Source organism: Salmo trutta, chromosome 26 (genome assembly GCF_901001165.1).
Source record: "Salmo trutta chromosome 26, fSalTru1.1, whole genome shotgun sequence".
NCBI classification, from domain to species: Eukaryota; Metazoa; Chordata; class Actinopteri; order Salmoniformes; family Salmonidae; genus Salmo; species Salmo trutta.
Genome location: NC_042982.1, coordinates 9,305,716 through 9,319,814, shown reverse-complemented (window position 1 = coordinate 9,319,814; position 14,099 = coordinate 9,305,716). Strand labels below are relative to the sequence as shown.

The following is a 14,099-nucleotide window of genomic DNA, read 5'->3' as shown; positions in this document are numbered from 1 at the left end:
TCCCTCATAAGGGCTACATAACACTGTCATTTAAAACACACATTCTCCCTCCTCTCATTTCACACTCTCTGTAGGTTTGAGAGCCTGGACCAGGAGATGAACAGCCTGATGGGAAGGATCCTGGACGTGAACCAGATAGTGCAGCAGCTCCTGGACAGTGGTCACCCCAGCTCTACAGAGGTCAGAGGCTGTCAGGACCACCTCAACAGCAGGTAACCCACCCCGCTGTTCTGACTGACCAACTCCGAGGTGTATTCACTACGAACCAAACAGAAGCAAAAGGCCAAAACGGGGAAGGACTCAACTGAACTTTACCAATAAGAATGTTTTGCTACAGTTTGCTATTGTGCGCACTAATGAATGCACCCCAGGTCTACTCCACAACAAGACATAACATAGACCTACGGGTCTCTCTGTTTACCCACACAGCACCAATATGTGATGAAAATGTGACTTATCTGCATTGCATAATAACATGGGAGTTATGTTTTGTTGAGTAGAGATTCATCAACACAGGATTTTTTTTTTATCCAACAGAACACTAGATAGGCTACGTTTATACAGGCAGCCCAATTCTGAAAAGATCTGATTAGTCAAAAGATCAGAATTGAGATGCCTGTGTAAACGCAGCCATAGAAACACATCTGTCAATCCATGTACAGCACATGGTGCGTAGTGCATTGATGATATTTTTTTCAAAGTGGCCCAGTTACCTCATTCTTAGCTAATTTCCTGCCATATAAGGGAAGGGAGGAGGGTTGATAAGAAGAATCTGGTCCACTGTTCTTATTTGGCCCAGATCGGGAGCAACAGAAGCCATGATGATCACATGCTCCCTGCTGATAGACCTGGAAGGGGACTGATTGGACCAGAGACCCTAGTGACACCATGGTGACACAGGCAGACAGATCTAAGGCCAGGGCCAGGGTAGTGGATGATGGTTTGGTAAAATGCTACAGTGGCCCAGTTCCTCCTGACTTTGGCATACATAGCCTATCTCAGGGTGACCATCTGTGTCGACTGCCTACCACACTGGGTGCAAGACCAACCTGCCCAAAATGTGTTCTATTTGGCTTTACTATATTCTCCCTCAGTCTCAAACTGTTTCAGTTGTGACTAAATATAGCATTCATTGATATTGTACATCTCTATGACATAGTTTCGGTAGACTTCGGCTTCTGTTGTTCAGGTTTGCTTAATGTTTTGACCATATCTGGCCAATGGTGCTTCATGATATTGATACCCTTTGAAGCCTCTGGCTATAGGGTTCTGGCATGACGTCATGTCGGATATGCTTCGCTAAATGGCTGTAATTCATGCCTGTTCTTTTGCATGGGGACCATATTAACAGCCTGTGTGAAGAAAAAGACAAAAGCCTTTGAGATGCAAATGACAACTAACAAACAATACCAATGTCCCTCATTAATGCATTTGATCAATTGCACTATTGATTCCATCCTCTTGGGCTAAATGAAAATTGTAACAATAGTTAATACTTAGTGTATGTTTTAGTATACTGACTGAATTATAAGCTTCAAACGGATGCAGACTAACCCTGACCCCATCCCCACCCCTGTGCCCCTGTCTGTCCCCCCTCTCCCCACCACTGTGCCCCTTCCTGTTACCCCCCCGAACCCCCCGTCCCCACCCCTGGGCCCCTGTCTGCCCCCCCGTCCCCACCCCTGGGCCCCTGTCTGCCCCCCCATCCCCACACCTGTAACCCTGTCTGTCCCCTCTAGATGGAACCGCATCGTGGAGATGGTGGAGCAGAAAAAGGACCATCTGGACTCTGTCCTCCGTCTCCAGAACTACCTGCTGGAGTGTGCTGAGATCAAGTCCCAGATCCAGGAGAAGCGCAAGGCCATCGACGCCACTCAGTACGTGGGCAGTGACCTGGGCGGGGTGCTGGCCCTGCAGCGCCGTCTCTCCACCATGGAGGGGGCCCTGGCCGTGCTGGAGCCCAAGCTGCTTCACCTGCAGCAGGAGGCAGAGGAGCTGGCCATCTCGCACCCGGCCAGGGCCATGGAGGTCCTGGAGCCCTTTGAGGGCATCAGTGTGGAGTGGGAGGAGCTGAAGCGCACGCTGCAGGGCTGCGAGGACTCTCTGATGGTGGCGGGGCGGCTGCAGCAGTTCATCCAGGACCTGGACTCCTTCCTGACATGGCTGGTGCAGACGCAGACGGCGGCAGCTAGCGACGAGCTGCCCAACGCGCTGGAGGAGGCCGAGAGGCTGATCAACCGCCACGCGGCGCTGAAGGAGGAGATCGGGAGGTACGAGGAGGACTACGAGCGGCTGCAGGCGGTCAACGAGCTGCTGGAGGCCGAGGAGGCGCCGCTGCCATACGCGGCGCTGCAGCAGTGGCTCCAGAAGCTGGATGTGGGCTGGAACAAGCTGCTGGAGATGTGGGAGAGCCGGAGGGAGGTGCTGGTGCAGGCGCACATCTTCCACCTCTTCCTGAGGGACGTCAAGCAGGCCGAGGCCTTCCTCAACAACCAGGTCAGTTAGCCTCTTGTTGGACATCCCAACACCAATATATCTATTAGCAATGTCTAGTAGTTAGGCCTACTGAGTCAATTAATCCCAAATCATCATTAGCTAATCTGTGTTATTAGTCAGTAATTCTTATTAAACATGAATAGCTAAAGACGGTACAATATGACTTCTGACTGTACTAGATATGGATGCTGTGGAAGCACAGTGCTATTACAGTGAGGGTCAGTGCTATTACAGTGAGGGTCAGTGCTATTACAGTGAGGGTCAGTGCTATTACAGTGAGTGGCCAACGTTCTATACCTGCTACGCTGCCAGGGAAAACCCCAAGCCTGCACTCTTAGAAAACAAGGTGCTATTTAGAACCTAAATGGGTTCTTCGCTGTCCCCATAGGAGAACCCTTTGAAGAATAGTTTTTGGTTCTAGGTAGAACCCTTTTGAGTTCCATGGAGAACCCTTTACACAGAGGGTTCTAGATGGAACCCAAAAGGGTTCTACCTGGAACCAAAAAGGATGTGTAAAGGGCATTGTGGAAATGATCAGAGGGTTGCTTTTACAGTTACACACAGCACAGCACAGCAGAGGCCTGTGATTCCTAGCCTAGATGGAGAATTTATAGGTGGCTCTATAGCAGGAAATCCCAGCAAGATGTGCTATTTGATATGAGAGCACGACCAACGACCAATCGTACACCTGCAACATTGCAGACCTGCAGCAAAACTAGTAACTATCTGCTTGCACACTATTGTGATGGAGGCAACGCTTTGGCAATTTGGTCTTCACTGTGGGTACTAGGGCTCACAGGCTTGAGTGTCTGTATGTGGGTGTTTACACAGTACAATGCATAAGTGTAATGTAGACGCAGGGAGTCAGTAAGCAGGTGCAGATGGTGAGTTTCATAACAACGAACATGGCGAGTTACAAACCAAGAGACGTGTCTGGACATGAAAACTGAACCAATACTGCCCGAAGAGTGATGCTAGGGAGTGCTAGATAAAGGGGAAGTAATCAGGGTAGTGATGAAGTCCAGGTGTGCCTCATGATGAGGCGCAGGTGTGCGTCATGAAGGTTGCCAGGTGAGCGTCATGAGGGTTGCCAGGTTTGCGTCATGAGAGTTGCCAGGTGTGCGTCATGAGGGTTGCCAGGTGTGAGTCATGAGGGTTGCCAGGTGTGAGTCATGAGGGTTGCCAGGTGTGCATCATGAGGGTTGCCAGGTGTGCATCATGAGGGTTGCCAGGTGAGCGTCATGAGGGTTGCCAGGTGTGCGTCATGATGGGTTGCCAGGTGTGCGTCATGATGGGTTGCCAGGTGTGCGTCATGATGGTTGCCAGGTGTGCGTCATGAGGGTTGCCAGGTGTGCATCATGAGGGTTGCCAGGTGTGCGTCATGAGGGTTGCCAGGTGTGCGTCATGATGGGTTGCCAGGACCGCTGGTTAGTAAACCGGCGATGTCGAGCGCTGGAGCGCGAGTAAACATGACAATAAGGTTAAAATGTCAACATATAGTTCATTTAAAAAAATAATGTTTTGCATTTATATTCATGCACAGTATATCGTCCTTTATTGTGCCATGTGTGCGAGTATGTACAGTATAATGGTCTATAGGCTATGCATGCTGGAATATGCACACCACTTCATAGAGCGCACTCCATTGCAGGCTCTTTGCGTGCAGAACAGTGTTCCATCCCAGTTGAAATGTCAGAAGGCATGCGTTTCCCCCGACTGCTCTGTCCGTGTGTCAGAGCATGTCTGTTCAGGTTTGCTGACATACCTTTACCAGAGACCCAGTTCTCCCTTAGGCACAGAAGCCAAAGGATTTCCTTTTGAATAATTGTCAAACAGGGTGCCATGACTTGTTTTTTGGTCTTTCACCCATGTTTCTCTCAACCCTTGTAGTGTGTATCTGACCGTACATACAGGAATGTCCTTACACCATCGCTTCGCTTTACGTGGAGTTGTGATGAACACAACAATTCAGCAGTCACAATTCATTGATCAGGAAAACATTGTAGTGTTCCTTGCCAATAATGACTGAAACCTGACCTCATTATAGTACTTAGAGATCAGCATATTTATCATTCAGCAGAATAGAATCTGCACCTCTTGAATGTACTAAACATGCTAATGTAGTTATTGATAAAATGCCATGAGATGATACCCATGTCTGTGGGCACATACTACACACGAGCTTATTACAGTAATATTCCCATTTTCTCTCTCAGTTTTCCTTCTATTCCCTCTAATCTCTTGTACATTTCTAAACTCTTCACTGATGTGTGGTTCTGACTCTGTCCATTCTCCCTGTCCCCCTCCAGGAGTCAGCCTTGGCTCACGTTGAGCTCCCCACCACGGTGGAGACGGTGGAGGCTGCCATCAAGAAGCACAAGGACTTTACCACCACCATGGAGCTCAACCTGCATCGCATCAAGGCTGTCATCGAGGCCGGAGAGAGCCTCATAAGCCAGAGCAACATCTACTCGGACCGCATCAAGGAGCGTGTGGACACCCTCGCTAACAGGTGGGTGGCGACGTAGGATTGTCCTGCTCTGACCATGCGAATGTATATCAAAGCCGTTTTACAGTCTTTCTTAAACGTCTCTGGCTATGTATAGAAGAGCACAAAGGCATGAAAATGAACCGCGAGGCTAGTTCGACCCATAAATGACTGAATATTCACCGGTCCTTATTTATGCAGGTGCTGTGGTCAAGTCTGAAACGCATGAGGTATAGGTAGATTTTTCACTTGTCACTTAGCAGAGGCACAACACCATATATGAATACACTATGGATATTGAAATATAAAATGTTGTTCATCCTTGAAATACGAGTTAATTACTGTGGTGATAATGACGTGGTCTTGGTAGCAGGTGGGCTTCACAAACACAATGGTACACACAGAGGAGACAAAGCGCAAGCAACTGAAAATAAACTCCCCTTGTTAATACCTGCCTTAACAGCAGAGCATGACATTCGTACTGATGGGTGAGGCAAGGAGGGGCCTAGTTAACCATTATTCAATTCTCCACCCCGGCCATAGCATGGGGCGACCACATGTTAGGGAGATATTTAGATGAGACCGTTGGCCGACTCTTGTCTTTACAATGGACTCACTGTTGTTCGGTGTGTGCTGCACCAAAGCCATCGACCTCATACATTGAGTTACAGATGCAGATACCAGTAGAGTGATTTGATGCGCTGTGTGAATGAATGGCTCTGTTTCTCTCCTCCACAGAGGCAACCAGAACCGGGAGCTGGCCCAACAGTGGCTTGAGAGGCTCAACGGCCAGTGGGGGCTCCAGAGATTACTACAGGACTGCCACGAGGTAGGACACAACATGAGAAAATGTCACAACCAACGCTGGCATATCAATGGAATAACCGATGGGAGGTTGTAGGGGTTTAAAAAAAAAAGGGCGTGTGTTCGGAGCTGTGCTGTACATGGCTTTGCTTGGGACCACAGGGGGTCAGGCTCAAACCTCCAGATAGATATTGTGTTGCTGGACCCTCCAGTGATATACTAAAACTCTGCTTAGCTGAAACTGAATGATACCTGACAGACCTGTGGTGGGGTCTGTCCCTTCCTCAATCTTTATATCGGGGCTGACAACATTTTGTCTTCGTCGATGTAAGTTGAAGGATTTGAGCCAGCCGGCTGCTGTGTTAGATGCTTAACTTGGGGATGTGAGTGACAGACGAACTTGACTCTTCTGAGGTTTTGATGCGATTCGTTGTTGTTGTTGACCTGCTGGATCTTTCTGACTGGACAGTCAACTTCTGGCAAACCCCTTCAGAGAGGCGGACCTAATTGATAGTCAGTGGATATTTGTAATTTGGTTGTAAAGGAAGATGATGCTTTGCTATGATTGACATGACTTTGACTGCCATGTTTAAGCTGTGCTGTGTGCCTATGGGTCAGAAGAGCCATATTCCACAGCCGAACCTGGACATATCACCTGTTCAAAGGGTTTCATAGGGTGCCCCAGAGCTACCCTATCTAACACAGAGCTTTTATTCAGTTTCTGCAACTTTCTCTCTGCGTGCCCTGCGTTGAATAATTCACCACCACGTCCCTATATCATTAATTCAGGGTATAGGGAGTGTTTATCTGTGGTAGAAGGCTTCCCTTCCAGTGTGTGGCCTGCTGTATGAGAATGACACACACTGCGACAGTTTGTAAGAACGTGCAGAACCAAGTCAGAAGTGTGTTCGTGACTTTCACGCTTATGATCCAGCCGTACTGGCTTGAGAAAAAAAGGGTTGATTCACGTCCAGTGGTTGGTTGTTACCATGATCCATTATTTTTTTATAGATATATTTTTCTCCCCAATTTTGTGGTATCCAATTGGTAGCAGTTACAGTCTTGTCCCATCGCTGCAGCTCCCGTACGGACTCAGGAGAGGCGAATGTCGAGAGCCGTGCGTCCTCCGAAACACAACCCAGCCAAGCCGCACTGCTTCTTGACACGATGCTCGCTTAACCCGGACGGCGCTGGGCCAATTGTGCGCCGCCCCATGGGTCTCCCGGTCGCGGCCGGCTGCGACAGAGCCTGGACTCGAACCCAGGATCTCTAGTGGCACATCACATTGATCTGACCTGACTGTGGACTGGAGGCAGAGGCTCATCATCTCTAATAGCAGTGATACACTGGAGTCCATTTGATTAGCGCCATTCTTATATTTCCCATCAGCTGCTGCCTCCCAGTCCCCAGTCCCAGGGGGGGCTTATCTGCCTGTGACCCCACTGACCTCTCTGGTCAGGAGGGCAGCATCCAGGGGTGGTCCCCGCCTCCAGAGAGTAGGATGCTAAGAGGTTGAGGAGAATAGCGGGGCCGTCGGAGAGGAATATGCCATGGACCCTTTAAATGAAAGCAGAGCGGTAAATCTATCACCCCCCCCCCCCCCCACTCAGTGATGTAATTTCAAGTGCAGAGCATTCTCCCTGGTGACGCCTCACAACAGCGTAGGATCTCTCTCTCTCTCTCTCTCTCTCTCTCTCTCTCTCTCTCTCTCTCTCTCTCTCTGCTGCTCACCCACTCCCTCTCGCCCCTCCCCTCTCTCTCTCTCTCTCTCGCTGGCTCTCCCTCGATGGCTCGAGCCAGTGCAAGCTTTCGATCACCTCGCACTGCTCAGCCACTGCAGCAGCAGGGTCGGAGATACCGGGGCTTGTTACAGCCCGGAATACAGCCGCGTGCAGCTGGAAGAGAGAAGGACTGCAGCAGAGGGACAAACCGAGAGAGAGCGAGCCAGGCAAAAGGAAAATGGGTGGGGGTTGGGGGTGGAGAAGAAAGACAATACGAATGTGGTAGAGGAGTCGTGAGGTGTCTGGATTTTGTGTCTGGATTTCTTTGGAGGAGCCAGAGGAGCAGAATCCCCCCCCCTCGACACTATCAAACCCCGGCCCCCTCCTCCCGCATCCCATCCCTCCTTCCTCCCTCCCTCCCTCACCTCACAGCATCACTAACCACAACCACTGAGCCTCCAGGCTATCACGGATGCCTCCAAATCCCAGCCCAGCTCTCTGTAGGTGGGGGCTGAATGAGGGGGAGAGGATAGGGTTCATGGGGAGGGGCAAACCTGCTCCTGGAGCCTGCCATTTTATTGTTTTGGGGAGATTTTTCATTTCTCCATTTCTCGTTCTCTCTCACTTGTCAGTGGTCCGCCTCCTTCTCGTCTATCTCCCTCTCTCTGGGTTGAACACAGCAGCCACAACAACGTGCCACGGCAACGCAGCAGCAGAGAGGCTAGTGCAGCCTCAACGTCATCTTATCTGGGGGGTTTTTGGGGGAGGAGCAGCTTTGCCTTGCTGCTTGTTTGTTTTGATTCCTGCAGCATCTCTCTTTGACTGTGGGGATTTGTGCTTATTTCCTACCTGGACGGGCAGATTGAGGATGTGGATACGTACCGCCGCCCATCACAACCCTATGAGTCGTTCCCGTTAAATGCTGCCTGCCGGTAAATGGAACCGATTTCCCGTTAACTCTCAGGGGGCTAGCAGTCGAGGACGAGAGAGACTAATTCAGTGGATGGGGGTGGAAATATGTAGGTGGCAGGCAGGCGATAGAGATATTGCTTGTAGTGATGATGTTGACTGGGCCGGGATATTTGCAAGTCATTTTGTATGTTTGGCCCTAAATGTAATGGTCAGCTTGCTTTTATACCTAATGTGCCAATGGATTATGTGCTTGTCTTGACGTGTGCTTGTGTGTGTTCTGTGTACATGTGAATGAATTCCTGTTACCATGTGTATGCTTGTGTGCACAACACGTGTGTCTGCATTCATGTGTCTGCCATATGTGTTTAATATGCATGTGCTTGACCTTGTGTGTGTGTGTGTGTGGGGGTCTCTCTGTTCTCTATCTGTTTTGGATGATTGCTTTTCTATTATTTCCATGGGTGCTCATTTTTGTTTGCATTTATCCTTTAGGTTTTCACATGACTATGGTCATATGTTCAGCCTGAATAGGTCTCTGTGTGTGCTTGACCAGGTATTGTGTGTGTGTGTGTCTCCATGTATGTGGGCATCTATGCTACTCTGCATACATCTGTTAGTAGCCTACATTGTCCACCTAGATGACAGTACAAATGCATTGAGTGGCATGATCATCCTGTACTCACAGCTCTGTCCCTTGTCCCTCAGCTTGGAGACTGGGTGGCAGAGAAGATGCTCATGGCTCGTGACACGTCCCGCGATGAGACGCAGAAGCTGCACAAGAAGTGGCTGAAGCACCAGGCTTTCATGGCCGAGCTGGCCCAGAACAAGGAGTGGCTGGAGAAGATCGAGAGGGTGAGTACAGTACCGCTGGGGCTCTACACAGAGGCTGGGGGTGGGTATCTACCATGGGCTGATGCTCAGGAATGGGGAAGGGTAGACTGAGCTAGCTGCTCTGTTGGTGGTGGCAGAGTTTTGGGTGTGTGGTTGGGGATGCGGAGGGCAAGTTGGTGTCAACTCATTCTTTACTATGTCATTTGTTTTGTTTGTAGGTTAAAAATACAAAGTTCCTTGTTACAATGTGATCAGACCAGCATATATACTGTATATAATCAACTGACAATAGTATCTGCAATATTTGTGGTTCGTAATGATTTTAGATGTTCTTATATGATTTATTTAGCTATTCCTGATTTCTAAGCCTGTTTGGAGTGCGACACAGAAAGCACGCATAAACTGGACGAGAATTGTCATTTGGTTTACCGTTAGTTGAATACAAGCACAATCACAGGCACTGAGAGCTGATGGTTGAATGTCAGGGAATAGTCTCTAAGAGCTCTGATGAAACCAGAGATTCCCTAATGTGCCTATGAGCTCACCACGAACAGCTTTGCCTGAAATCTCCACTGGTCACATCATCACATCATATCTATGGGCCCTGCCTGCCCTATCAGATTGATACAAACTGTAACATCAGTGGGATAATTGCTTTAGGAAAGTAACACAAATACACCCACTGGCTCGAATGCGGCTCATTATACCCTGTTATATCTAGGTGCACATGAAGTTGAGTGGAAAAGCGAGCGTTTTCACTGAACACTGTCAGTATGTGTACACTGTGCAAATGGATTTGGGAACGCGGAGGCCATTTAGGCCTAAGTACATACAGAAGTGTAATGCAGTGGCGTCACCCGGGCTGAGTCTAAGGGGTACGATCCATTATAGATTAAAATTCAGGTCATCTGCGTAGATAGATACTGGAGTGGTATTGGAAAGTGCTTACTGCAGCTACTGTACAAGGGAACGATTGCTTGGAGGCACGCCCATGGGCCCATAAGCCCATAAGCTCAGGAGAATTATTGGAAGCATGTTATCTGCATATAGCTCATCTTACAGTAAAGTATTTATAGGTACAGTAAGATTAGCCACATGTCTCCCAGTGATGCTGTGTACCCAAACAGAAACACAGTTTTTTTCCCCAGGGCCCCTGGCATAACGTTGGTGGGAAAACAAAATAAACATGTTGCGACAGACACCCTAAACGCACTGTAGCACAGCCGTACTGTGTGTGTGTGTGTCTCATCTGAAGCCGTGCCAACTGGTGACCTGCCCTGTGTGTTTGTGTGAGAGAGTGTGGGGGTTGCCTGATCTGTAAAATCTGAAAATGATTGAAAATGTATTTACAGTACATTCGGAAAGTTTTCAGAGCCCTTGACTTTTTCCACATTTTGTTACATTACAGCCTTATTTTAAAAGGGATTTTTTAAAGTCCTCATCAATCTACACACATGACAAAGTGAAAACAGTTTTGTTTTTATATTTTTGCAAATTTGAGTATTCAGACCTTTTTCTATAGGACTCGAAATTGAGCTCAGGTGCATCCTGTTTCCATTGATCATCCTTGAGATGGTTCTACAACTTGATTGGAGTCCACGTGGTAAATTCAATTGATTGGACATGATTTGAAAGGCACATATGTCTACATAAGGTCCCACAGTTGACAGTGCGTGTCAGAGCAAAATCCAAACCATGAGGTCGAAGGAATTGTGCGTAGAGCTCTGAGACAGGATTTTTTCGAGGTACAGATCTGGGGAAGGGTACCAAATAAATTCCTGCAGCATTGAAGGTCCCCAATAACACAGTGGCCTCCATCATTCTTAAATGGAAGAATTTTGGAACCACCAAGACTCTTCCTAGAGCTGCCGCCCGGCCAAACTGAGCAATGGGGGGAGAAGGACCTTGGTCAGGGAGGTGACCAAGAAACCGATGGTCACTGACAGAGCTCCAGAGTTCCTCTGTGAAGATGGAGGAACTTTCCAGAAGGACAACCATCTCTGCAGCACTCCACCAATCAGGCCTTTATGGTAGAGTGGCCAGATGGAAGCCACTCCTCAGTAAAAGGTACGACAGCCCACTTGGAGTTTGCCAAAAGGCACCTAAAGGACTCTCAGACCATGAGAAACAAGATTCTCTGGTCTAATGAAACCAAGATTGCAATCTTTGGCCTGAATGCCAAGCGTCACGTCTGGAGGAAACCTGGCACCATCTCTACAGTGAAGCATGGTGGTGGCAACATCATGCTGTGGGGATGTTTTTCAACGGCAGGGACTGGGAGACTAGTCAGGGTTGAGGGAAAGATCCTTGATGAAAACCTGCTCCAGAGTGCTCAGGACCTCAAACTGGGGCGAAGGTTCACCTTCCAAAGGGATAACGACTGTAAGCACACAGCCAAGACAACGCAGGAGTGGCTTCAGGGCAATGTCCATGAGTGGCCCAGCCAGAGCCCGGACTTGAACCTGATCGAACATCTCTGGTGAGACCTGAAAATTGCTATGCAGTGACGCTCCCCATCCAACCTGACAGAACTTGAGAGGATCTGCAGAGAAGAATGGGAGAATCTCCCCAAATTCAGGTGTGCCAAGCTTGTAGCATCATACACAAGAAGACTCGAGGCTGTAGTCGCTGCCAAAGGTGCTTCAACAAAGTACTGAGTAAAGGGTCTGAATACTTATGTAAATCTAGCTTGGAATCCAGACATGTTTAGAAACACAGAGGTTCATGAATATATCTTTGCTTGACAAATTCAAACACAGATCTACTCGAGACAGAGTTTTATCTCTGTTCACGATACAGGATAATGACCATGGTTTTGTTCTCAGATTGAGACATGAATATCAGATATGCCTTAGAAAGATCTCAGTATTTTAGAAAGAGTAGCCTTTATTCCGATTGTTTTTTGTTTTTTAAATCTACACCGCATGGCTTATATTAAAACTGTATTCTATACCATAATATTGAATAACAGTGGAGAGGTTTTGCATTTGGCATTCATTATGTTTTTCATGGATGTAAACTTTCTGTTGTACTTGCACAGCAGACATTTTTCTATAAAACCATATCAGAATAGTTTATAATACTGTCTGTTTTCGCTGGTACTCTGTCTCATATATTTTCTCATCTGTGTTCATACACTCTGACCTGCCTATAGACTTCCCTCTGTAACGGCAACACTGAGATCGCTGTAGGCAAACGTAGCCCTCTGTAAAGGGCAAGTTGGTGGTCTTACGTGGGTGCAAGACTCTATTTCATATAGCCAATGTTAAGACTACCCAAAGATCTCCTGAGGGGACAGGCCTAGCAAGCTGTAGCTGTGATAAATCTGTTGGGGTGGCGCTAGTGTTACAACCCAATTGGTTTGAGTTAGGGTAGTCCTGGGAAACATTATTTTCCCCCTCCTGGATTTTCAAGAGCTGTGCTCTTTATCGAACATTTTACCCAAAGCAAATCGGTTATATATGAAAGGGTTTAGGACTGTCTCCAAGGTTTTGAGTAAATAAAGTATCGGACTATATAGCAGCTAGAATCTCTGGTGTTACTGAACCTCCCAGCCTTCTGATGCAGGTGACCCTCTTACCCTGTAACTGTCACAATTCTAAGGTGGTTGACATTTTTATGTGGTGGATTTACTCCCCGACGTCACATGCAGTGAAGTCATCCAGCTATTTGAAGGTGCTACTTGGCCGGATACGGATATGTGGCCGCGCTTGCGCTTGCGTACCTCATGTGTGAAGGTAATTTGTCCAGCTGGAAGTGACGTATTAAAGGGCTAGTGAGAAGAGTACCAGAAAATGTATCACTTCACTGATAAAGAATGAAAATGTATGCCCTCACTACTGTAATTATAGGGATCTGATGCAGGTGAGATGGCTAGCTGGCTTCCCCTTAGTTGCTAGGTCTGTAGATGGCATCTACAGCTAGAGTTCTTCCTTCTAAATGGAATGTCACACCCATAACCACATCCACCTTGATATCCTGAAAATCAATACAACGTAGTTGATGGACATTTTGTTACACGATGTTCAATGTGATAACGACCGGTGTCTTTGGGTGTCTAACTTCATTTTGGAAGTGTAGAATTGAAGACGCTTCAGGCGGGATTGTAATCATTGGATCTAGTGCTTGTCCCTGCAGTGTGTCGAACTTGTTATAAATTGGGCCTACCACTGTTTCTCTCAACGCTATTGTTACCCAAAGCCCAATGGGCTCTTATTTCCTCTTCCCTTTCCCCTCGTTTTTCAGATAATTAATTGGCCTCATATCTACATTAAGTATGTGAATCTCACCCTTCTATTCTCTGGGCCCCTCACCATTATTATTATAATAGGGACCTCCTGGACAAGTTACAAAAGGTGACTCACTCTCTCTTTTGTTTCAGAGTGTATGTGTGTGCATCGTGCGTGTGTGTGTTATGAAAAGCATTCAGCATTATCAGTAGCTACCCTGACACTGCATTAACAGTGATGCCATAACAACAACATCATCACTGCCTTTTATAATTGCGACTCCATCTGTTAGGTCCCTGTCATCCCACGACTAGTATCCTACACGCACACTCACACTCTTTTCTTAACCCCTTTGGGAGTCGAGTTTGACCCCTGTGTTTTTGCAGGCGCTGCAATATATGGGGCGTGTGAGCCGAGAGGGCGAGTGAGCAGAGAGAGAGAACAGTCAGAGCTTCCTAGACTACACCACATGGTAGGGGGGGTAGAGGGAGGCAGACAATTATGTCATACAGTTCCATGTTCAACAGTGTCGGGACATTGCTAATACCTAGCTATCACAGTGTCCTCATAACGGTAGTGGAACATTGCTGTAACACCGATTCTTCACAATATCTTGGC

At 47.8% G+C, this 14,099-nt stretch overlaps 1 protein-coding gene across 6 annotated transcripts in view; it reads left to right on the top strand.

Moving 5' to 3' along the window:
- LOC115163032 (spectrin beta chain, non-erythrocytic 4) overlaps window positions 1-14,099 on the top strand; it is a 63,905-nt gene that overhangs the window by 24,947 nt on the left and 24,859 nt on the right. For 5 of the 6 annotated variants that reach the window (XM_029714611.1, XM_029714608.1, XM_029714613.1 and 2 more), the window contains exons 15-19: window positions 75-212; window positions 1,740-2,496; window positions 4,806-5,008; window positions 5,723-5,813; window positions 9,127-9,273. In XM_029714611.1, coding sequence (XP_029570471.1) covers window positions 75-212; window positions 1,740-2,496; window positions 4,806-5,008; window positions 5,723-5,813; window positions 9,127-9,273 — 1,336 coding nt within the window. Of the gene's footprint in view, window positions 1-74; window positions 213-1,739; window positions 2,497-4,805; window positions 5,009-5,722; window positions 5,814-8,082; window positions 8,442-9,126; window positions 9,274-14,099 lie in introns of those variants that run through there. The other variant, XM_029714612.1, reaches the window with a different exon arrangement.